At 37.5% G+C, this 26346-nt stretch overlaps 2 protein-coding genes across 5 annotated transcripts in view; both read right to left on the bottom strand.

Annotated features, from left to right (window-relative positions):
- Positions 1 to 511: 511 nt before the first annotated feature.
- SLC30A6 (solute carrier family 30 member 6) lies at positions 512 to 14519 on the bottom strand. The gene is made up of 14 exons (XM_084284702.1): positions 14473 to 14519; positions 13415 to 13501; positions 12493 to 12577; positions 11510 to 11552; positions 8738 to 8803; positions 8208 to 8288; positions 7009 to 7044; positions 5797 to 5891; positions 4925 to 4973; positions 3931 to 4050; positions 3530 to 3632; positions 3208 to 3255; positions 2532 to 2600; positions 512 to 1030 (listed from the first exon to the last, which is right to left on the bottom strand). The coding sequence occupies exons 1-14, from the start codon at positions 14473 to 14475 to the stop codon at positions 533 to 535; spliced, it is 1383 nt and encodes a 460-aa protein (XP_084140828.1). The 5' UTR covers positions 14476 to 14519; the 3' UTR covers positions 512 to 532.
- A 3047-nt stretch (positions 14520 to 17566) lies between these two features.
- Positions 17567 to 26346, bottom strand: part of SPAST (spastin) — a 34516-nt gene continuing 25736 nt past the window's right edge. For all 4 annotated transcript variants that reach the window (XM_084284692.1, XM_084284694.1, XM_084284693.1 and 1 more), the window contains 4 exons: positions 25626 to 25705; positions 23318 to 23388; positions 22456 to 22496; positions 17567 to 21404 (listed from right to left, as the gene is read on the bottom strand). In XM_084284692.1, coding sequence (XP_084140818.1) covers positions 21282 to 21404; positions 22456 to 22496; positions 23318 to 23388; positions 25626 to 25705 — 315 coding nt within the window. In that variant the 3' untranslated portion in view covers positions 17567 to 21281. The remainder of the gene's footprint in view (positions 21405 to 22455; positions 22497 to 23317; positions 23389 to 25625; positions 25706 to 26346) is intronic.

The raw sequence follows: 26346 nt of genomic DNA, 5'->3' as shown, positions 1-26346 counted from the left end.
AGTACCAGATTGTCTTCACAATGGTCACAATTTGAATATTGATGGATTTTTGCAGCCCTGGAAAAAGTAATTGTGACTTTGCCAAAAGAAGACTTAATACAGCAATCAAAACATCCTTAAAAACTGAGTATTGCATTTCTGCAATTTCTTACTCTCTCAGCCATTCAACATCCAATAAGCAGTTCTCATCGGAAAAAACATTACCCGGTCACAATTTTACTCTCTTACAGAGCTGTGCTATATCTTAATACTTTCTCGGGAAAAAAAGGAAAGTGAATTAAAAGCTGAATAAAAGTAGACACACTATAAAAGCTACCTGTAAAGTATTGTAAGTCTGGAAAACATTTGTGGCATTACACAGGCTATTGCTGACACAAAGGAAAAAAAAAAAAGCAATTGAACCATTTCATGAATATGAACAATGCACTTGTTCCCAGCCATTTAGAATGTTCTGACATTCCAAATGTTTATAAAAATTGGGTAATAAAAGAATTAAGTCAATACCCTTAAGTACAATAAATAATGGTGTTTATTATGGTCGAGGTTGACCACGAGTGTTTGTTCCATATCTGCTTGGGACATTTGTAAAACCAGTTCTGAATCCTTGCTGTGCTCCCATTCCTGGTATTCCAAATCCTTGATTGAGTACACTGCTGTAGGGTGCGGATCCGTGATTAAGGCCCAGTCCATAGGGCCTCGTCTGAGTGTTTAAAAGGATAACTGGATTCACATTTTTGCCTGGCGTATTGAAAGAAAATTCTGGTGGTGGGCTGCTGGGCTTAGCTGGAGTAGATGTAATAGGGTTCAAGTTGTCAGCAGCTTTCAAAGATGGCATTGAAATAATATGATGATCTGAAAGGTTCAGCATATTGTTTGCAATAGGCACAGATGATAAGGTAGGTCTGATCCAGTCATCTTTGAAAATCTGAACAGTCAAGGTAGAGACCAATGCGTATAATCGGTTAGTGACATGAGCAAGTACCATTTGTTCATTTGCATCTCTCCGAATTCGGACATGTACTGATCCAGCCTAGAAAACGATAAAAATAAGTTGGCTGTTAACTGTCTCTTCAGTGAAGCTTCTCCACATTCATTCAAGAAGAGGTAAGTCACCCTGCAGAGAACCATGCAAAGACCTTTCTCAGGGGAGACCACTGACTAAACTGGAAAGCATATTAAATAATTCCATAATCAGGGCAGATTTTGATCTTTGCTAGTGTGTTAACCTCTTACGAACACGTCAAGATCATCATTCATGAAACGTTAGAGTCTTGAAACCAAACTATGAAATACAACATGCAATGGCAGGAAAACAAAAGAAAACAACTGGTTAAAACAACGTCCAAAAGAAGAACAAAATGCAGACAAACTCCACATTCCAAATTCAGAAGAATGCATAATCACTGTGCTGCTGGAGCAGACAGAAGACAACATGCATGGGAGATGCACTCAAATTGGGACCATTAGCAAGAACAGAGGCACTGCCCCTTACAAAACAGACTAAGAGCTTCTCCTGATGAAAATGCTAGGAAATGGTAGGGTAGGTTGCCCCTGCCTACCTCTCAATAACACTATCTCCTTCACCTTGAACTACTGCTGCAGAATAGTACAGGGCACAAAACCGAACCCCTTGCTTCCTATTTCATTTTGTATCAAATAAAGAATGTGGTTCACAGCTTGTGCCATAAAGAGCATTTTTATATCGACTGGGCAGCTGACAGCATATCCAAGTCTCTGAAGTTTCTACTACAGTCTGGATGCTGACGAGTAAACACAAACGCAAAGGTCTGATCAATCCAGAAATGCTGTAATGCAGTATTTTGCGTGACAAAATAATAAACTGAAGGCAATTTGCACATTAGCGTGACAGAAGAGTCCCTCCACTTTTACTTTTTCCAGATCCCCCAGAAAGTAGCATACTGAAAGAATTCGTAAGTAGAAAAAAAGATCTAACAGTCAATTTTCTGGCTGTCAAAACATACTTGCATCAACTCAGGAATGACCAACTTCCGTGTGACCATTCCATATGACAAAAAAGCCTCCATTTCTTTCAATTGAGCATACTGCTATAGCTGGCTTTTTTTTTTTCCCTGTTCCCCAGAAATGCTTAAAGTACGATTCTATCACAGACCTTTTGCACCTGAAGGTTTACAGTTTTCTTCTCCCTTCAGAGAGGATTTACACTAGCACATGTTTTGAAAAATGTCTTTACTATTGTGCGGGGTTTTCTTCCTTGCCAAAATACAAGAGAAATTCTAAAGTTGCAAAATACATGCTATGATTCAGAGCTGCAATACACAGAAATAGTAAGAACCAATAATAAAGCTTTAAAAAAATATAAGGTGGGGGAAGAGAAGTTTTGCAATAAGTCACAGGGAAACACTAAGTACTGACTGGATCATTTAGGGTTTTGTTTTTTTGTTTTCTGTTGTTGCTTTTATAAATAAAAAATAAATATCTTAATTCATTTAAATAAAAACCTAAAAGTAGTAACCAACACTTTTTTAAAAGATGATAAAGACATAACTTACCAAATTGCCAAAACCTAACGTCCAGAAATGCTCATTTCTAACTTCCAAGACACCATCCAAGGTTGAAACCTAATTTTCCACAAATATACAGGAATATTAAAATAGTTAGAACTGATGTTTCAAATTGTTTTAGTGATATACTTGTTCATGTAGATGAGTAACAGCATTCTCAGTAATGAAATAAAAGCCTCCAGACTGCAGAATGGAACAAGTCTGTTCATGGTGCCACTAATGTTTATCTACTGTACTTTTGCTATCTGTAAACATCCAAATCCATCACAAAATTGGATTTAAGTAACTCAAGTTTAGGTAACTCTTGCTGTCTAACTGCAACGTTTTCTCAATTTCACATGCTGTATGGAAAGTGTTCTTCACTTCTTTTTTTTCCCCCCAAATCATGTTTGTAAATATCTTCTTAAACTGAAAACAAAAAAAAAAAACAAAAAAAAAAACCCACAACCAAAAACCTGCACTGCTTTAACAGATGCATTCCATACACCTGTATGACACTTCATCTTAGTTAATAAGCTCCACATTTTCTACATGCAGAAAAAAAATTATTGTAAATTCCTACTGGATTTTCTTGGACTACTCACTCACAAAATCTTTTTGTATTTCTGAATGCTTATTTAACATTGGCTGTGCATGCTGTGTCACGTATTATACACCAACTTACCTCTCTAAGAAGTTTATCTAACTGGCCAAACACATGAGGTGGAGTTGTCTTTAAACATAAAAAAGAGAAAAAAGTTACAATAAAGATTAATTGGTGCTGTTTAAGTAAGAGATCCTTTAAATCCCCTCTACCTAAAGACCAATGACATTACATAATAACATTTTTGTAAGTTCATGATACCTACTTCTACTGCCTTTCCTTTGGCCCTTTATCATATATTCTCCTTAGAATATCTCTCATACACATCCTTAGAACAGACAAGGACATTTAACAAAAATGAAACAAACAAACAAAAAAATATTGTTTTGCAACACTGCCTTACCTGGAGTAATACTTTCCCACTGTACACACTCATAGGATACATGGTACCAAAAGTCATCAAAGCAATTGCTATAGCTGAGGCTGTGTCTACAGCATAGTAATTGCTAGAGAAAAAGAAAAACAATACAGAAAAACAGGTACTTAGGGTATTGAAAGGCATAAGGAATTTTTCTTTCTTTCTTTTTTTTTTTTTTTTTTAATTCATTAACATTATGTATGCTAACCTTTATCTGAACTACAGATCTTTGAAAAACACCAAATATATTCATGCAGTTGCATTCGCAAACATACACAATACAGCTTTTGATGAGATCATTCCTTTCAGGTAAAAAATAAAATAAAATAAAATGCAGTTTCTCATGAAGAGGACATAAAAGGAACTCATCAAACAACTATACATACTTGATTTCGATGAGCATATATGTAATGCAAAGAGCTAAAGCTCCAGCGATATCAATCAAGACAAAAGGGTTCATTCGTGGTAGAAAGATGCTGCTCAATCCTGGGATGATTCCACAAATACTGTAAAAACAACAACAACAAAAAAAAAGCAAGCAAGCAGTGGTCAGCTAGTCATTCGTCAGTACTTCAAAACCCATAAGAGTTACACACTTTACTTCAGAATTGGACATTAAGTACACCCTGCAGCCACAGCAAATTATGGCTCTGAGGACCCTAAAAGCCCTTCTAATTCTGCTTACACTTAACATTATACAATATGGCTTGACATTCTTATTTTGATACTGGCAGCATCAATACTCAAAAGTTGACTAGAAGTAAACACTTCTGTTATCTGACAAAAATATTTTGCAAATGGTGTTATCTTGCATTCAGATAACAGGACAGCCTGAGAGTTAACAGGCAATGAATGAGAAACACTGAGTCAGTGCCTGGAAGACACAGACCCTCCACTTTCCTGATAGACAGGTGAGGAACTTCCATAGCTATGCTTCAGCAAGAAACCTATCTCACATGGCACATTCAAGCTGCAATCATCCCAACTGCTCACCCACCCCACCGAGTAATTAAAAATAAATTACTCTAAGATACATTGATCAGACAGGTAACAGTTGTTGAGAATGCAGTTCGAGTCTGTACCAAACAAAGCTAGTTTCTGACACCTCATTCAAGAATTACGTACAATGTGCTGAATGGATTCAAAAGAAAGGTTATGTAGAAAGATGTATTTCTACTAAGTTGACACACCTGAGAAACGTGAGAGACGATGTTTGGACTAGAGTCCATACACTAGATCTACAATATTAAAGGTATTTTAAAAACTCCAAAATACAACAGTTCGTGTCTCAGTATGTGTTTAAAATTGCTGTTGTACACAATTAAAAACAACATTGCCTTCCAGAAGCTAACAATTCTGAAAAACATTACAGAGAATTACCTTCTACTAAGATCTGCAACATGCTCCTGAAGCCAACTTGTGCTGGCAGCTGCAAGGGAAAGTTAATAAAATGACTACAAGTAAAGCAATCCATTTCAAAATTAAGTTTTATTTTAAGGGAAGGACTTATGACACCATGAATGAATAGATTTATCTCAACAGATTCACTGTTGCCTGAGAAAAAGCAAAGTCTGACTTCTCTAGGCAGCACATAAAATGCCTGTTTCATATAATAACCTAACCTGATTAAATACAAATGTAATTGCAGTTTATATTTTTTATTATCTTTATATTAGATAAAGTATAATACATATACAGTAATTATATTTACAACTTAATCTGAACTATATTCACTGAAATGAAGCATTATGCACACAAAATACATGGAACACGATGGAAAAAAGAGGACCTCTCACAATTTACTAGTTTTCACAATGCTCAACAGTCCCCCAACAGCTAGTGAGAATGATCACAAGTCTACTTCACAGTGAAAAAGTTCCAGGTAAAAGGGCCATTAAGATGAATTACTACATTCATTTATTTTTAATCCACTAATAAATCAATAAAATGTTCTTAAATTAACACCTGAAATCTAAAAGATGACCTTCACTGGTTGAATTTAGAGGACAGAAATTTAAGGATACTGCAGAATTTATCACTCAGTTTACCAGTAATAACTAAATACTGAGTCACGTAAGCAAACCAGTGATGAACTTTGGAAAGCAATTCAAAACTGCATTAAGTTATATCTATGGAGATTATAATAATTTATAACTGCTAGTTAAGATAGTTATCTGACTAGTTACACATTGATAAAATAAGAATATTAAAACTTTTTCATAATTCTCAGTACAGATCAATTTATCACATACCTTCAGAGACATAAGCAAAAGGCTTATTCCTAATGGAAAGCATTGTAAATAAGTTGAAAAAGAGAGCCACGAAAGTACCAACCAGCAGTCGCCCCCTAGGGAGGAAAAGAAAAAAAAAAGATGCATCTTAATTTCACATTACCATTACAATACATGAAATCGAACTGTAATTAATAGTAACAATATCAAAATACTTTGCTTGGTATCTCTCACTGAGCATGAAAATAAGAGTAAGATAAATTAGCACAAGGTCTAATAACTGGCAGCATATTAGCATTTTAGGGGGATATATGAGATCGCCAAACACCATACATCATACTCATGTTATCACATTAAGCTGAACACAATATTCATAGTGTTGAGTAACTGTTCTTACCTAATTGCATATATCTGTGTACAAACACAGATATACAAATATATGCAGGTATGCACACACATTTGTCCTTTGAAGATACAAATACACTGTCTCCTCAGCCTTGTTTCCTACAGAACTATGCCTTATGTCCCCACCATTTCCTAGGAGAATTACAACTTCACCATACGTCAACACCTTCTCCTCCTTTCCACACGTTCTTTGCAGTTGTAATCACCTTTGCAATACATCCAGTTCCCGGTATGATCCCGGTATCCTTCCCCCAACATACTAGGCCTCCTAATTTGTGAGTTAGCAAGAGGCAGCAGAGGCTACAACTCTTTCCAAACTACGAATGTGCTCAGAGGGCAGTCAGCCAGACTGTACTCTATGTTAAAAAGTAACTGCTGAGCTCACACAGTTTTTCCTACAATGTGAGCAGTAACTTGGCTTTCTCTTCTCTGCTAAACCTCCAAATGTTAAAATCAAACAAACAAACAAAAAAAAAACATTAATTTACTATCTTCAAAATGTTATCCAATTATAGGGAGAAAAAAACTAATAACAAATGCCTAATGTCCTCAAGAAACCACATTACAAACATAGGAATAATTAAATTATCAAAACGAGCACCACATAGCTAAATTATTATTTATGAAGAGATATGGATTACATTTAAATTGTACCTTAAAAGAAACTGTTTCCAATATAGCTTGCGCATCATTCAAAACAAATAGCAAGGTACCAAAACCAATTTGGTGCTGAACGAACTTGTTAAAATTAATATATGCTAGATTAAGAATTAGATATACAAAGGGACACTGAAAAGCCTATCATTGTACATGTCAGAAATTTCTTACGTGTGTATCTCAGGCTGTTCCAGAAACCGCTCTGCACTACAAAAACAATTGAAAATTCAAGTTACATTCATGCAATAAAACCTTGACACCTGAAGGATACTTTTTGTATTCTGAAATGGCTAATTATCTGCCATTCATCAATAAAAATGGTGGATACAGCATCAGAAAAAATTAATTACTCATTAAGCACACTAGTTTAACCTGTTGCTATAATAAAGGAGTATATAATCTAGATTTTCCAACCATTTCCATACGTGCCACATCGGTGCTAGTAAAAGGATGCTTGTAAATGAACATGCCAGAAAATACTGCTACTGCCACTAGTGCTGGTAAGCAAAACAAACACAGTTTGAAATCCCTGACTTGGAGCTGCTCACTAAGCAAAGCTAAATAAAACAGATGTTGGATTCTGTAGTGGAGATACAATGTGGTTTTTTTTTAATGCACCAGTAAAATACAAAATAACCTGCTGCTTTAACAAAGGAAAACCTAGCATAAGTTTTGGGAATTCGCAAAAACTGATGCTAGAAAGCCTGGAGGCTCATTATCAAAATTCATTCCAGTGGTGCAACAGATCTACCTATATTGTAATGCTGCTAAGTTGTTAACATATCCATTTATAAAGAAAATATGAAGAGGAGAAGGGAAGGTAAACTCCCTCAGTTTTAAATTCCAGATGTCAACAAAAGAAAAATTCATTTTTAAAGAATTAAGTAGTTTTTAAGGTGAAATACCATCTACATTTGGAACAATTTATATGTTAAATTAATGCTTTACACAATGTTGAGAACTATTGAAGCTGATACTTTAAACATTTGGATCCTTAATACATTATGAAATTACTTTACTTCATGATATAAGAGAAGGGAAACAACACTTTTCTTTATTGGTTAACTTAAAAAGTCAGGAGTTAATCAAGTCCCTAACAGTGTTAAGAAGATAATTCCTAAGAATATGGAGTCTTTTCCCTGAAAGTTGTTTAATTACATTTACCAGATCCTATTATTTTATTTAAGGTCTCCATGTAGTGTAATCAATATAAATTAGCAGTAGGGTTCAGCAGGATTTAAAAAAAACAGATTTTTTTCTACACTGTATCAGTACAGATAGCATTTGTGGAACGCATTTGCTTTTGCTCAACACAAACTTTCTACTCATACAAGAAAAAAAAATGCAAAGAAAAAAGTACAGATCCCTACCTTTCTTTCAGTATAAAAAGAGCACCAAGTTGTGCTAGAACCGTAGAAGCAAATACAGCTAGAACTTCAAACCTCTCAAACCTGAAATTTAAGAATTAAGTTTAGAAACAGTGAAAGCTCAACAATTCATCACATGCATCCTGGTCTGTGCAAGAACAAGTGGAACAGACCTGCTATTTCTAATTCTTTCAAATGGAGATAGATGAGGAGAAACTGAAAGGTCATGGAGTAGGCACAATTTTCAGTTTCATTTAAAACAACATTCCAATTATCAAAAACAAGTCTTTGTTCTGACAAAAGACCATAATTTTCAGCTTAAAATTATGGATTTCTTAATTCTTTTTGCTGTTCCTGCCCTTTTCTCTTACTGTTCTGCAACTCTTTTTTACACAACCAATCTTGGGTCTCTAATATTCATGCTCATTACATACACTTTGTTTGTCATGGCTGTTAAAGAATACAGGCAAGGAAGACCAACAAGGAATCAAATGCTGTATTATCTAATACTGAATCTTGTTATTAGTACTTACCCAAATGAATAGGCTGGACTGGGCTTCTTCATCATTACCCAATAGCTTATTAGACATGTTATCAAACTGGAAAAAAAAAAAAAAAAAAAAAAAAGGAGAATTACACCATGATAAACGACGGTTACCTTTACAAATTATAAAATTGTTTGTATTTTAGTTTATAGTTTGCTACTATAAATTAGTACAAACATACACTTCAGCCACCAGAAATGAATAAACAAATCTTAAGTTCATCTTACAATGAACTCAACCCGTTCATCACTATCACAATGTGGGTTCCAATTAATCCAGAGGTGGTGAGGTTTCGAAATGAAACTTGGATTGCAATGACATCTCAGCTGTCCCCATAAAATAGGCAGCAAATAATTTAGCTAAATGGTAAGTCAGTCTAATTCTTGACAGGACAAGGAGTAATAGAGCACAGATAGAGCACAGGCAGTTCCGCATCAACACGCGAAAGAACTTCTTCACGGTGAGGGTGACAGAGCACTGGAACAGGCTGCCCAGGGAGGGTGTGGAGTCTCCTTCTCTGGAGATATTTAAGGTCCGTCTGGTTGCCTACCTGGGCAGCCTGCTCTAAGGAACCTGCTTTGGCAGGAGGGTTGGACCCGATGATCTTTCGAGGTCCTGTCCAGCCCCTTCAATTCTGTGATTCTGTGATATCAGGAGATGGACCAACGCCGTAATTAATGGCATGCTTTACTTCCAAAGGCTACCACCAACCTTCTTCCACACAGAACATCACTCAGCCTAACTCAACTTTACCATAACCTCAAACGCAATGCAGGCCATTGAAATCCTGAAACACAACAGCACAACCAATGTTTATTTTGCATGCGCTCCATGAATTCCTAAAAAGAAACTGGAGAACAGGAGGCCAGGACTGAATCTGACTAACACAGAAAGGTGGTATGAGACAATCCGTTTCATATTGTCTGGTATCACATGTGTTAATGAAGAGTACAAAGCAAAAGCCTATGAAATTAACAAAGCAAACACCCAGTAAACACTTACTTACAGTTTATGAACTTGCCTAGAAATACGTAACCCGAGAAAGGCCATTAAAATGAGAAGGAACGCACTAAGCAAGATGACAGGAGTGTCATATTTGTGTCACTTACTCAAAAAGAGCAGAAAACTTTCCATTAAACCCTTCCTATAAGGATATATTATGAATTCATTTAGATATATCTTTGCATAGCCCAAGAGTAAGTCTTGGGCTATGCAAAGCACGGCCTTTCATTTCCACAGTATAACATATCTATATGTGTTGCCAGAACAGATTTACTTTTTTGGCTACACTCATCTCCACACAGCTCTCATGTAAATGGCCATTCTCAGACAGCTACAGGTCTCTTGCTTTTTTCTTTCCAAGTTTTTCTCTCACGCTGAATGTCTGAAATTCACATTATTTTTATCCCAATGGTACTAGACTGAATTCTTCAAGCGTGAGTCTTATTTCCTCTGCCTATTTTTCCACTATTGACCCCTTCAGACAGTTTTTTTTAATTGATACTCATGGAATCAGTGCTGTCTGTGACTTTATGAAGCCCTTTTTTAATTAACGATGACGTTAAATCAGACGGAAACAAGGAGCCATCCCCACAGCTGCTGAATAATCACACCCTCACAATCTGAACCACAGCTGCTTGGAGTACAAGCGAAAGCAGAGGAAATACTACTGCTTGTATACAAAATAGTAGTCATATACTCAGTAACATTGTCATAAATTTCCGGTAAGATGACAAAAATGAAAGAACACAAAATCTGTTTTTGCAACAGAATTACTGAGCATCGCTCACCCTTACAGCAAGTTAAAACTACTGACAGAGTTTACTGTTAATCTTCTAGTCTATTCCCTATTAACCTAATACATCATAGTGCTAGGGCTATACCATCTTCTCCTAAAATTAAAAAATAGTATTCTATACAAATATGAAGTACAATGCCAAATGTTTCACTATTTCGAAATCAGTCAGATATAGTATGGCATTTAGCGTGAAAAACAGTCTCTGTGGATAGCTGATCCATATTTTTCTGTAAGTTGGCAAGGAAAATAACATGGTTTAATCATTAAAAAAATGACTGCGTTTTTCACAGTTTATTTCCCAGTCACTGCTACCAGCCAGCATCGGATGAGAACTGAATGTATTTAATGTCTTATTACCAATATTATCAGAAGTGTCCAGAATTTTCACGCTTAAAATAGCTTTAACATTTTGTTAGGGAACAGAAAAAAATGCTATAGGTATCATTCAATAGCAGGTAGGAAAATTACAGTATTAGTCTGTAGAACCTGGTCTAAACAGACTGCAGCTGAGATTCTATTTTAACAATCTTATTGGAAGAACGTGGGATCTATCTCTTGACATATTCTGGAATAGAAATAGCATTATATACTCTTTGCTTCCTGAGGTAAAGACCAAGGGATACTTCAGAAGCAATGACTGTGGCACTTGGGAGATGTTCTGAGTGAAGCACGAGATGATAGCTTGATGCTAGGTTCCGTTTCATGTCATTAGGCATGTGCATGTAGAAATCCACAACCGAATGGATTAGTTACTAATCACTGCCCATACAGTTATGGTGTTTATCATCATCTGCTTATTGTGATGTACAGTTTTATACTCACATAACATACATTTAAACCAGCTAGTGTTTCATCACTGATGATTCTAAATAGAATGGGTTTGTAAATAAATTTTGTATGTATAGAAATACACAAAGACAGGCACAAATGAACTGTAAGACTAAATGGGAAAAAAAACTCACCTGAAAAGATCAAAGATTGTCAAATATGTGTAAGCAGTTAAAGCTGTAAAAAAAAAAAAAAAAAAAAAAAAAGTAAGTATTAAAGCTTAATACAATTTTTCAATCACTTATATTCTTCTGTTAAGTCCCTCTACTGCATCTCTATGCCATTTTCCAGATAAACAAATCATCTCCGTTGATACTTCAAGTCTGTCTTATGTATGTGTATGTAATATGAATGTTCTAAACACACAATGCATTTCACTTCATCAACAGGTTGATTATGGCAATCTTACTTCTAATAAAGCACGTAACAATGCCCAGCTATATAAGGTATTCAGCTACCAAGAATAAAGTTGTGACGAATAATTTAAGTTCAGAAAAGTCAGGAGACCTTCTAGTAACACACCCTCCCCAAAGCAAATCTCTTATGCGTATTATTGCAGGAAAAAGTAGGTTCAACAGCATTTCTACTTGCTTTGTTTTCCATCCTATGTCGCAAAGTAAAAATATCGGACATTCTACTTTCAGTACTGATGATAGGGAGCATCTTGTAGCCCCTCTACAAAAGTAGGACATAATAGAAAATATTAAAAAGAGATGCTCCTGAAATTGAAGAAGACTTTAGCCACACTACAAATGCCTTCATTCAACTGCAAGTGAGGATCTCTCTGTGCCACTAGTACTACTTATATAAGGAACAGGTTTGAAAAGTAGTTTAGAAGTCTACTCCCTGCAATCTTAAAGAGGGTACCACATCGAAAAAAAAAATAAATATGAGCAGGTCTGGAAAACCTCGCACACTTGGAAGACATTTCAACCACTTACACTTGTCTGCAAGAAATGCTTCTCAACTGACCGTGGGACATCAAAAGGAGGCCTGTCCAAACCTGGCTGTGCAGTCACCTAACTCCACTATGTGCAGCATTTTTTAGCACACTGGAACTTCATGAGTGAAGAAACGTGGTAGCTGTTCACAGCTTCAGTGCAAGAGAGCCACCTACCTATGCTGTTTGTAGAGCTGCACCACATGAGCAGGAAGCCAATACATACTAAATTTATAGCACCAAACAGCAAGATCTTCCAGGACTGTTGATGAGAATAAAAACATATTTACATCTTCCAAAACGTACAAGACAAAAATTTAATCTATTTTGTTTTAAAAAATAGCATTGTAGTATTTCATCATGCAAGCAGTCTTCTCCCTCCATCCCTCCCTTCCAGAAATGTGCAACTCATTTAGGGCAACAATCCCATATTCTGTTTTTATTTTACAGATTGTCCCGAAACTCATTTTTAAACATCATTATGTGTTAGGCTTATAATATCTTTTTGGTCTGAAAAATCACACCTATAGAATATTTGCATTTTCTTATCACACACACCATATGACTTTTGAAGACAGAATTATACAGCTTTCTATTTCCCGCCCTTAGTCCTGAAGAAACAGCCAAGAGACTGAAGTGGGTTCCATTCTTTATGCTTGAATTTAGAACCCAAAAACATCTGTGCATCTTCAGCTTGCAGCTCTACTGAACACATCAAACATAAGTACAATTCTGTGGGAAATTAATTAAGAGGGACAACCCACAGTAATCCAACTTCAAAGAAACTACACGATGTATTAAGGCTAATAGTAAGACAATACTTCACTTGCAAATTCACTGCAAGGAATATAATGCCACAAAAAACACACATGAAACCCCATAAAGGTAATTTCAAGGTTGTTTGTCCAGCAGAAAGGCACGTTACTTCCAGTGCCTTGTTCTTGCAAAAGTAAGTCCCAATGGTACATATGAAACTTGAGGTCAATTTTCCAAAAATAACAGAACTTACACGTACATTGAACTACGCTTAAATTAATAATGTATTTTAACTTATCACAGCTACAGTTTTTATTATTCTTTAAAAAAAAAAAATACTTACCCTTCTATCTGCTGCAACCAGCCTAAATTCATGTGTTAACTTTCCGACCAACGATCTCTGTGATTTGCGGAACAGATGTATTGTCCCCTTAAAAAAAAAATTTACTTTAATGAAATATTTTACTTAAACCATACTGTAAAGTACCAAAAGAGGAACCTTCATTTATGAACCACTTCTGTAAAAGAAACCCTATTGTGATACTTTGACGTAATTAACTAGACATAGCCTCCAAACATTAAATTCAACAATACTTCTTGAATATTTTTTTTTTTTTTTTTTTTTTTTACATTTTACATGTGATGACAGAATGATGAATGGCTTAGAATCAAGCTTCCCTTCAACACAGACTGGACTTCAAGACCCAAAGAGGTACCAACAGGCTGGCCACCTGAACAGGCCCAGTCACCTCACACCCACGCCTGCCAAGGCAGCTGCATTGCACACAGCGGGCAGGGGTGGCAGGGACCTCTGGAGATCACCTGCTCCAACCCCCTGCAAGCAGGGTCACCCGGAGCACGCCGCGCAGGATGGCACCCAGGCGGGTTTTGGATATCTCCACAGAAGGAGACCCCACAACCTCTGTGGGCAGCCTGTGCCAGTGCCCTGCCACCCTCACAGTAAAGAGGTGCCCTCTCTTATTCAGGTGGAAATTTAATTTCATGCTGATGTTGACACGTGCAGACAAACGCACACCTTCTGGTGTCGCGAGTTAAAAAAGCAGCGCCACAGACCCCAAGCTCGGCGCCCCCTGGGCCCCAGGGCCGGCTCCCAGCTCCCTGCTCCCCTCCCCAGGGCCACGCAGGGGAACCCCGGCCCCGGAGCACAGAGCGGGCAGGGGGCGGCCCGCGGAGCCCCCCCACAGCCCCCGACCCCCCCCGGCCCGGCGGGGCAGCCCCCAGCAGCCACGTCACCGCGGGCGGGCGGGCAGGGCAGGGCCCTGCAGCGGGGGCTGCGGCCCCCTGCGGGCCGCTCCCAGCCCCTCCGCGCCCCCGGGGCGAGCCCCCCGCCGCGCCCGGCAGCGCCCCGCCGCCCGCCGCCCCCCGTCCGGGGCTGCTCACCATAGTCCTCCCCGCGCCGGAAGAGAGGCGCCATGCGAGGCCGGAAGAGGCGGAGGGGGGAGGCCCCCCGTCGTCCCGGCAACGGGCCGAGCCCCGCGCCCTGCGCCGAAGCGGCCGTGACGCACAAGGCGGCCGACGGGCGCTAACGGCCAGTAACGGCCAGTAACGGCCAGTAACGGCCAGTAACGGCCAGTAACGGCCAGTAACGGCCAGTAACGGCCAGTAACGGCCAGTAACGGCCAGTAACGGCCAGTAACGGCCAGTAACGGCCAGTAACGGCCAGTAACGGCCAGTAACGGCCAGTAACGGCCAGTAACGGCCAGTAACGCCGGGGGTGAGCCCCGGTGGGTTTCCCGGCTACACGGAGCGGGAAAAGCAGCACTCGGAGGTGGTGCACGGTGCCCTCCCGGAGTGCCAAGAGAGGGTTACTTCATTAGTAACGCCTCAGCAGCTGGTTTTATTAACGTTTTAGGGTATTTGTCTCCAGAAAAGGGAAAAAGTGCACTTAGACAACTCACAGAAGGAACACAACGGTTTATAGCACAGCTGACGCTACTAAGTTGCACCTAACAGCCTTCATCAATACCTTACAACTGAGGCCTTTTACTAACTACTAAAATGAAATTTCAAAATAAAGCCACATTAGAACATATTGTGCTTACAATATGTATTTGGGAAAAACAACACACTTTGCTCGTTCAGCTTGCCGCCCTTTGAAACTCCCCACTTCTTTTCCTCTTGCCCTGCAGTAAATCACTTACACCAGCTGTGGTGGATGGGTTTTAGTTTGATTTTACCTTTCTGCCTTTGCCACCACGAGATCTTCTCTATTGTGATTACACAAAGAAAAGTGACTGACAGGAGGTTGTGTAACTCTGACCCGTCCCTGAGTAATGTGCACTCCTTGTGGGAAAGAGGCTGGATTTCACTAGTTTGTAAATTATTTGGAAATTAAAATATTTAGAAGTTTCCAGAAACATAGCAGGAGTGGATAAAAATGAAAAACCCTCACATTTACTGGCAAACCCAATACATTAAAATATATTTCAGATGGAAATCTCTTTAGGTACCTGCATCCGATGATAGGCAGGGAGTCCTGTCTCACACTAGCTTGGCTGTAATGGGAGATTTGTCTTCTAAGGAGTCTAGCATACTTCAATGAGATCAGGGTATGCTACTGAGTCTATAATCCACAAAGATCCAAATGTATCAAACACAGGAACATTGGTTTAAGCCTTGTGGTTCTTCACTACATTTACTTTAGAATCTTCTCTAAAAGAAGGAAAGTATTTGGATATCTAACATACACACAAAATGACTAATTTTGATGTGAAAGCTCCTGTTTTCCACTCTAGTTTTAGCAAGACTAAGAGAAGCATGTCTTCAGTCTCAACAGATTTAAGAGGTAGCACTTGTTTGCATTAGTTTTAAGAATCCACTCACGTCCTTTAGAAATTGAGGTATTGATGATTTAGTGTTCCATCATCTGGCATACACTTTGTTTTTTAAAAAACAGCAGTAATTTTATAGGCTTCAGGTTTAATGCAAAGGTTCTTAGTTTTGGACATTTATCTGATAAACAGACAAGAAAACAGTAAGAACAGGATAAATGCAACATTTTATTGTGAAGCTAAAGCTATGTGACTGCTCATCATGCTTTTTTTACATCACTTATTAATAAAATTGTGTTTAACATTTCCAAAAACATTCTTAAAAGAACACTCTGAAGCAAAAGTCCTTCAAAACAACAAAATACAAGAATTAACCCCATCCTAAACAGGAGTCCCTCAATGGTATTTAATGGGGGCATTTGTTTTGTCTCCACCTTTGGTTTTTGTCTCTTTAGTCCAGATTGCTGAAAAACATTGACTAGCCTTCCACATAGATAAAAAAAAAAAAAAAAAAAGAATCGTGACAAGAACAGTTTGTGTTCCCAGTGCCTTTGATAGGCATTCAAGTATTAGATAAAGTATTTCCCAGTTCTAATGGCAGAAAATAAAAGTCCTGCAGATCTGAGAGGCAACACCTTTAGCATCCTCAAAGAATATACCTGTATTAACCATCTACTAATAATGTTGATCTTTTCTCAAAGCCACTCCTCTGAAACAGAACTTTTAAAAGTGCTTCTTATGAAGACAAAAAAAAAAATATCTTACAACTGATCACCAGGTATCATGTCAAGAATTTGCAAATCAAAAGAAACTGAAGCATTCTGATTTGACCCACAGGGTTTAGCCAATACATTTAACCCCCACAAGAGTGTTTACCTTGCCAATTATTGCTGAACTCAGGAGGTAGTTATTGACAAGTTACACAGTTTTCACCAAAACAGTTAATTTATAAGAGAAGGAGTAAGAACGTAATACACATTTACTTCAGATGATCCTGTCTTTGTAGGAAACTAAAGTTTACTTCAACATCCTGTTAAATTACAGCTACAGTATTTAAAGGAAAAAAAAATCTACTGGTCATCTCTTAAGATGACCAACAGTTACTCCAAGCATGGAAATTCAAGTAGATGAAACAACATCCTTCAACACTGAACCGCAGCTCAGGAGAATCTAACAGTGAAATCAGCAACTGCCTCTAATTAGCACCATGACCAAAGTAACTTCTTGCATGTACTACCTGCCTGCTACATTTCATTCTATTTCTGATAGCTGGTAGAGGACCCCGACACTAAAAATATAGGAGCCTAAGACTGCTACAGAATCAGTGAAGGTCTGTAACCTACACTAGTGTCAGTGCTTGCCATCTCCCAGAGCTGCCACATGCAGAAGCATCACTAAAGCGTTAGAAAAGCTAAACTTATCTTAGGCACAACTACGCATTATCCCTGTCTTGGGTAGGAAAGCAGTAGACAAATCTAGGGCACGAAGTTTCACCACAGATGGTTAAGCAAGTCTTAAGTAGAATGGTGCTTTCCATATCAGTTGCAGAACGGATATTTCAGTTAAATTTGGCAACATATCTGGCTTCAGTATTCCCGGTGGTGCCTTGTACTGAAATTTCACAAAGTGTACCCTGTAGCAGTGCCAACCGGTGCTAAAACCTGCTTGTTTAGAATAGGAAAAAACAAAACAACAACAGAAACTTATTCTACACCAGAAGGTAAGTTTAATTGTCACAGGAAGTTGTATGCATAAAAACCATCATTTTAATCACATTCAAGAGAGTCTAACAGTGTCATCAGCATGTGCCTCTAATTCGCGCAGTGACAAGCACTTCCTTCTCCATTCAGAGATTCCATTCTTCTCAGTTTTCAAGTGTTGCTATCACATTTGTTATCTACATAAAGCAATTTGCAGGGCCATATTCAACAAAACTGTATTAGTGCCCGACTTTCTGATGTAGTCAGAGATGAGCATTCTGCCCTGAAACCTCTTCCTAATGTACTGAACTCCATAAATCTAAGAGAGAGCAGAATAGACTATGTGCATAAATATCCTAGTTCAAGGTTTCAGCTTCTATTTCATGTTCCATACTATTTTCTTAGCCACATGAAGAGAACCAGTACAAGTTTCATGTACTCTCCACAAGAGTCAACATTAATAAAGGGGACATCATAACACGAGATACTCTCATTTTAAGGAAGAGCATACATACAGTGCTTCTTATTTCCCCCCCCTACTGTTTTGCCACCAGAAGCAGTAACCTGCTGCCTTAGCACATATTGTTACCAACAGGCAGAAGCACAGAACAGGCATTTCCTGCTTAATAAGAGGCAAAGATGTGTAAGGAAGGTTGTCAAAAAACATAAGGGGCTTGTTCTACTTTTTTTTCCCTTCCCTCCAGTCAGTAACTGTTAAACTTTACATCAGTAAAACACATGCAGAGGGCCAGACAAGCTGCTTCCTAATCATCTCAAAGAAGTAGGTCAAGTCACTCATTCATTAGTAATGGGCAGGTTCAGAAAAATGAAGAAAATAAAGACAGTTTAGAGAGTTAATGCAATAGAGAGTTAATACAATCCTACCCTTTATAAAGGTTAAAAACATCCAGGCTGCTGTCCTGATAATCCTGTGCTAATTCAAAATTATGTATTAGAACATAATCTGATTTTATGGCAAATATGGTTGTGAAGTTCTATATAAAAATACCATAGATTTATTTATGGATTTTTTTGTTTTGTTTTAGATCCTTCATACACGGTTAATCTAGCATGCAGATGAAAATCACTGTGTTGGGAATTAGTATATGTAGCACAAGAAACCAGAAAATGTGATGTAACACCTTGAAGGGAACATAATTATTATTCAAAGACACTATTCAGAAATGCAATTTATGAACCAAATGGCACTTGGCCATGGACTTAAAATCCAGCAGCTGTGGGGCAAATTGATGTTGCAGAACAAGATTAAGTTCTTATTACTGCATTTCAGGAGTCATTCATAGAGCTTCATGTTCAGCCATTAGGCAGGAAACAATCCGGGCAGGATAGGTACCAAAAAGCAGTACAACATCACGCAGAGACTCCTGACCCAATCTGGTCATACAAACAAGTGAAAGGACTAATTTCTTTCTGAGGTAGCAGCTCAGACTTACGACCCTTCGTGCTGCATGCTGCTACTGTTTTAGCAGATGGGAAGCTCTGCCCCTACTCTTCAGGTACCTATCACATGCCAACACACATATTTGAAATCAATACCAGTATATTCCTCAAAATTAAATGAAGGAAAATTGAGTTTGATAACGAATATTTAAGAACACTGAAGGTAACGCTTCTGGTTTTAGAGGTCCCCATTTGCTAAGGATCTCAGTGAAAATTTACAAACTATACCAATGGGAAGACTGGGGGCCTTACTTAGCTTTTTGGCAGATGGTAATAAAATAGTATCTGTATTTAGCACTACGAAGTCTATGACAAATACATATAAAGTCAGCCAGGAATCTTAGACAAAGATACTCTACTGAAGACAGAACTAAGGCAAAGCAACCAAGACATGAGATCTGAGAAACTGAAATCTTTTAACATTTCTTACTTCTCCAGGAAGGTGAATCAGGGGAACAGAAATCACATTTCATTTACACCAGACATACATTTTATAGAGTCATACCCTTAGAAGGCTAGAATTGGTTTGGTTAGACTATTTCAAAAGGCATACTAGTGTAACACAATCTTCTCTTATATTAAAAACAATGAAATAAGTTAAAAGCATCCCTGGTTCAAAAAACAGAATACCAAACATATTGCGTGTGTGTCTCAATTTTTATATAGCTTCTGCTATTTTTTTTTTTTTTTTTTTTTTTTACCTAATACCACACAGTAAGCACTGAGTCCTCTGCTGGTATTACTATATTTGCACTGCATCAGCTATGTCTTTTTCACATATATAAAATATATTATATATAGTCAATTTTTCAGATGAGTAGTCCCAGAAATATTTAAGACTTACTCCTACCAATAAAAAAAATAAGGAAAAGCTAAGAACAAAATTTCCTGTTAAGACCAAGAGCAAACAAAATAAATAAATCAAATTAGTTAAAAACTGTAAACAATATGCAACTTTGTAACATCACTAAGTTTGGAGAGTTGTCTTTTTTTTTTTAAATTTTAAAACTGTTCTAACAAGGAACTAGTATTCTGCCTTACAAACATCTCAGTGTTTAATTGATGCAGAATTTGTAAACAAGATGTCAGGCCTTTAGAAGTAAAGGCAAGGATGTTTTCCTTTATTACAGTATTTAAAGGCTATCACTTGTGTTTTTCTAAAAGCTTGTCATTTATATAATAAAAAACCAAGTATTTGTACAAAGATGCAGTTTCTTTTAAAAAAGCAGATCAGTCGAGTGTTTCATACTTTAATACATAATCCAAAACATATGAAAGCTATAAAAACATTAATGTGTGCCGTGTATTAAACATGTAGCCTTGTTTTAATGCTTACATGTGTAGATTAAAAAAATTATCACAATGGAAATTTTACTTTCAATTACTGTAACCAGACCAGACCAAAATACAAAGTAGAAACACGTTGTTTCTCAAACTTGACAATTAGCATCACTTACTCTCTCAGACATCAGCTGGGCTTCAAGTCATACACCATAAGCGTAAGCTAACATTCTACCAATGGAAGCGTTACAAAATGCATGAAGAGAAAATACTGCCAGTAAATGAATGTCTTAGTCTATTTTTTATTTAGTCTTTTTTTTTAAAACAGTTTGAACTGGTTTTATACGCTTTTTTGCTGTTCTGCTATCAAAGGTCTTTTTTAAAACTGTTCTGTGAACAATGCAGTCACATTACAACTAAACAAAAAGACAAATAATAACAGACCAGCTGCATTTTACATTTTAATAATCTTAATCTCCCAGTGCTGTTCTTTGTCTTTGCATAGGGAAATTGTTTTATTTGGCACATTAAGGGTAAAAAAAAAGTCAAAAACAGCCGAAGTTTACAAAAATCCAACCGTAAATTAGTAGTTGTCAGGAAGAAAGCCAGACATTAGTGTGTCATGGCAAAATTAAAAACAAAGATAACACACAGAACATAAGGAAAAGGTCATCCAATGATAAATATCATCAGAGCCCTCTAGCTGAAACAAAATACACATATTATTGTTCAAACTATGATCAGATTGCTAGGAATCTTATCCCAAGTCCTATTGTGCTCTTACTTACAGTGTGTAAATCCTCCCTAAATGGTAAGGAGGCTTTGATGAACACATTTCACATTATATAATTTCTTCTTGCTCTCAAGTTTTAATGCAGATACTTAAAGATCTGTAAAGTCCTGTAAACTGTTCGCTTTCCAGTAGCCTGTACCAATTGCTCCTCAGGCAGCACTTTGTTTCACAGCAAGTCATGTTTCACACTGTGGTATCTCCAAAGTCCTTGTTCCAGCGAATATATGCTTCCAGGGTCTGAGGGCTCAAACTGCGCTTTATCTTCTTCAACGACTCGGTGAAATCTGATAATTTGATATTTCTCATCTAAAAGAAAAGTGAAATACCTCCAGGTCACAAGTGGTTTATGCCCTTCAGTTTATTCACGAAGTAATTTAGTATTCACTCTTAACAAACAACGTTCTAGGGATGCTTCATCAGATCTGACACATAAGTCTTTTGTAAATTAAGATGATCAGCATTTAGAGTTTTATTGTAACATTTGGTAGTCATGTCAGACTGAATAGCATATGAAACTGTGTTACTACTTCCCATTCCACTAGGTGGTGCAAGCCAGTGCCTATTAGGGCACAGGACTGAGTGAAGAGTAGTTGGACATGTGACTTTTTAAAGTCTTTGTGGTAAAGCTCTGCAGATCAGGAGAGTAGGTGGAAGATGAGCAAAGTGCATGGAAGAGCAGTCACATCATTAAATGAGTATTAACATTACAACTGGTGAAGACCCCCCAGGTTTTGTTGGGACTGGAGTTTCCAAACTTGCATTCACAAAAAAGGGACTGTTCTTCCTGGAAGAAATCCTTTCATGTCTTTGTAGCCTTAGCCATGCTCTAAGGCTTAATGTAGAAAGCAACATGGAAATAAAGTTCTTCATAGTTTTCCCTATATAACTGTGGTTTCCACGTACATTTTGAAAAGAAAATTTTATATAGAGGACTAATCTCTTTTTTCTTTATGTCTATAAATAAAAACAGATCTGTTTTAAAATCAGACATTCTTCCTAAGATGACTTGTCTTATGTAAAGCTGGGAAAAAAATAATAATTTGATGTAATAATTCCAGGAAGGTTTTGGGGGAGTAACACCAAGAAAATGAAAGCCATGCCTCTGACATCATCTGAAAGGTAACATGAAGTTGCAATTCAGTGTGAGACAAAGATAGGGCAGTTACCTGATACTATGAAAAGCAGAAGCCTATTATCAGAAAGAGGTGCTTGTAAGTGTGATAACCAAAACCATGCAAAGAACCTTGGACATCTAAGCACAGAGTTTTCTTCTCTATCACTATTTGACTACATGACAAATGCCTGCTGAGCATACGTTCCATTCAAAAGGGGAAACAGAACTGCTGGAATAGCATACCTCACTGGCAGACATGTTCTTCACCTGTTCTGGTTTTAATTCTGTAAAAATAAAGACAGACCATTGAGTTTCATAGGAAAACTCATCACTTCTGTGAGCTAAAGCATGATAGAAGTAGTTTAACCTGAAAAAAAAAACCACAGCTATGACTTATACCTCCCTGCCTCAACATAACCTCCTGTACGGAACTGTGATATTTCTCCTCTCCTTCCTCCCCATTTATCAACTCCTACCCAGGCTCCTCCCACACTGATTCATTGCAGATATTGTACAAGGCATTAGACAGAACTACTTCCTTCCTTAGAAAGTACAGGAACACCATCCAAACATAACAGCTGCGCTCCACCATTTTATTCCTGGAATCTACAACCCTCCCCAGCCTGAAAACATGCATAATTCTCAGGGAACTGAAAGCTACCATTAGCCAAGCATATAAAAATCAAATCAGGCAGCGCACGTAAGATTACATCTTGCCATACACAGTATGGGGGTTGGGGGTGTTCTAATCATTGTATCACTCTTCACCATTCTACAGTTTTCTACTTGAAATACTGTTATGGTATCAACATATTACAGCACACTTTTTGCTCTGAGGGCACAGGAAAAAGAAACATAGATGGGATTGCCAAGGCTGACATTAAAGACATTTAAAAAACGTTTTATTTAGAAACCAGGAACAGGTGGAAGAAACATTATGCAGTCTCTTCTCAAAATGGACTTGCATGGGAATTGATTTGCCAGCAAAGTAAAGCCTGCGTACCTTAATGCATACATTGTTAATCAACCACTCTAAATTAACATTTCAGAGTCTCCAAGGGCACTGAGTTTTTGCAAAGCCTAAATATAAAGCCATCCAGCCTACCTCGGATAGGACCCAGTGCTGCATCCTTTGCTAACGCAGTTAAATCACTCCCAGAGTATCCATCTGTCATTCTTTGTAAAAGCAAAAAGTAGGGAGAAAGGAAAAATAAAAAGCTTTAAATGCTTAAATATTTTAATTACACATGGTTAACATGTTACTTAATCAGAAAAAGAATACTATTAAAATGTTGGTTTTGCGAGTTCAATAAACCACATTAATAACCTACAAGTGCATTCAACTTAGGTGATTTATATTTAAACGTCTTCTCTAGCTTAAATTTAGGTACAGATATTCAAGTCCTGCATAATTTGCTAAGGAAAGTAAAAAGAGCAGCCAACCAAGATTTGCAGATGAAAACTAACCCCAAGAACATTACTACTTCTGTTACAAGAATGTCCTACCACCAGTTTGTCACGATTTGCTGCAGATGAGTATAAAACCAAAAAGTAACTGTCCTGTAAATCAATACAATGTGAATCCAATACCACGCATTTATGATGATTTGATCAGGTGACCGGTTTTCTGAATAAAACTTCTGGTCGACACTGGAGCCATACAAAGGGTAAAAGCAGGCATTACTAAAAATCTAACAGCGTTTGGGTTTGAAAATAATAGTTTCACGGTATGCCTTTTGTGGAAAGCAACAGCAGGAGCTGACTAGTGGATGCCAGAGAAGAAAACATTCTATTAATTCAGCAGAGTAACTACAAGTCTTAAGAGCAGCACCTTGTTGCTTAGCAAGCTGCAGTACAAACAGCATTAATTTTGGTGGAAGATCTTTTTCCAGTGTTGAATACTCAGTAAGATAGACTATATTCTCAATGTACTTGGCAAGCAATTCTCAGGATTGGCAGTCTGCATCTTAGTAGAGAACCGAAACTGCCTCCTACAGTGTACACAATGGAAAACAGTTCTCTCTCATAGCCTAAGTCTAACTTGTCAACTTATTCCCATGTTAAAGCCTTAAATATTTCAAAGATTAAAGCTCTCCACTGAACTGAGAAGCCACAAATACTGCTAATACAGGTGAAAAGAAGTAAGGATTACCTAAAGAAAAAGAAAAAACAATTCAAATAAGTGATTCTATGATTCTAAGTGTTGGGACAGCGCTCACATTTGGGTTAACTCTTAGGTGGTCAGAAGTTGGACTTAATGATCCTTGTGGGTCTCTTCCAAATTGGGATATTCTATAATAAACTTCATAGCCCTGTCTTCTGGAGATAACTAAATGTTATAGTTTACAAGGAATTGCAGAGGAGAGAAGGAAGTTCACAGAATCATAAAGAAGGTTAAATTCCTGTTTCTTCTGGAGCGGAAAAAAAGATGAGATGGAACACACAAGGCTCTTGACTTTGGTCTTTTGTCTAAATTCTTCCAGAAAAAGTGTACTTAAGTTGCATTTGTAATTTGGTGTGTAAATTTGCAGTTAGAATACAAATCACTGCCTTCTTCCTCCAGCTAGCTATCACTGCAGCCTAAGTATGGCCTCAGCTAGCATCCTTGAATTACAGAGTACTTATTCAGGTGGATTATACGCCAAGTTTCTGTAACATTATTAAGAGGCTGACAAATGCCACACCCAGTAGTGTACTCGCCTCTTGTGTACTACCACAAACAGAAACAGAGACTGAAGTACATCCACTTGAATATGTGGTTACTCACAGTCAGTTTTTACTCCTTCCTGCCCAAGGCACTTTACCTACTTGTTAGTCTACCTTCCTTCACACCCACTACATTTGCTTCTGAAGATGGAGAACAGCAGTGTTGTGTCAACCTTAATGATGAAAAACAAAACACAACACTTAGCTTTGTCATAGGAAAGGCCTTTAACTTGCATTTTTCCAAACATACCTGAAATTGAGAAGAACCTAAAATTATCCAGTGCTTGCTCTGTTATGTTGGTAATATCTTTAATAAACCCAGCAGACAACCAAAGAAAAGTTGCTTTTGAAATGCATAAGCAATGCAAAACCAGTATTTGCATCATGGAGGAGAGCCGGACTGCCTGAGGGATTAGTGGAGAGAAGCATCTCCCTCTCATCTCCGCAGAAAGAAGTACAGAACAGCATGTTTCAACATCAGAAGCCTAGCCAGTTAGTACAGGGAAAAAACAAGCACGCATGTATACAAGGGTATAGGAAAACAATTTCCTACAGCCTGAAATCTTCCTAAAATACATCTAATGCATTGACAGTAAGTTTTATCACTTTTGTATGATCAACAACATCAGTTACATTTGGAATGAATAAAACAGTCTGAATGAATTTAGTAGATAAGTATTTATTTAGTATAGTTACAGAATTCTTACCTAGCTAGTTGTGCCAACTCTTTTTGGGTCAATGGACTTCCTTGCTTGCTTAGAAGATTTCTTAGCAAAATCAACCTTGTCTGAAGAAAAAAAGAAAACAGATTTATATGTAAAAACTGATTTTTATGATACACAAAATTGCAACAACAGAACTATCTGTTTGTCAGGTTAGCTTTTGCGCTTCACTGGTTTAAACTTGCCTATAGAGCTTTTGTGGATTAGACTGTACACGATAATCTCCCCAGAGGAAGAGATAGGGATTTGCTAATGATGAGGACAAGGGTCATGCTTGCTCTAAAAAGGCACTAAATAATAAGAATGTTAGAATCCTCATCAAAAGCCCTAAATTGCTGTTCAGCAAAAAAATATTGAGAGCTACTTTCATCTTTTGCAATAAACACTCCCCTAGCCAAACAAACCTGCTTCTGCATGCCATATTTCAGACTTGTCAATGCCTGCCTGTATGTAAGGCAACACCGCACTAGCAAAGTAGATACTACCAGATTTGCTAATATCAAGGGTAGAAAAACACAAATGATTAACGTAGTTGCCAGAATTAAAACACAGTGTATATGGCCAAGCTGGGTCAGAAGTTAAATTAAAAAAACAACAATTATCCATTAGGGCTAGTTAAGAATAATGTACAAAATGCTTTTTGGGGGATTGTTTTGTTTTTCTTTCAAATACAATTGATCTAAAATTGAAGAAAATACATGGAAAC

Source organism: Netta rufina, assembly GCF_964035555.1.
Source record: "Netta rufina genome assembly, chromosome: 3".
In the NCBI taxonomy this organism is placed as follows: Eukaryota; Metazoa; Chordata; class Aves; order Anseriformes; family Anatidae; genus Netta; species Netta rufina.
The sequence above is the reverse complement of the archived record's forward strand: the minus strand, read 5'-3'. Positions and strand labels throughout refer to the sequence as shown.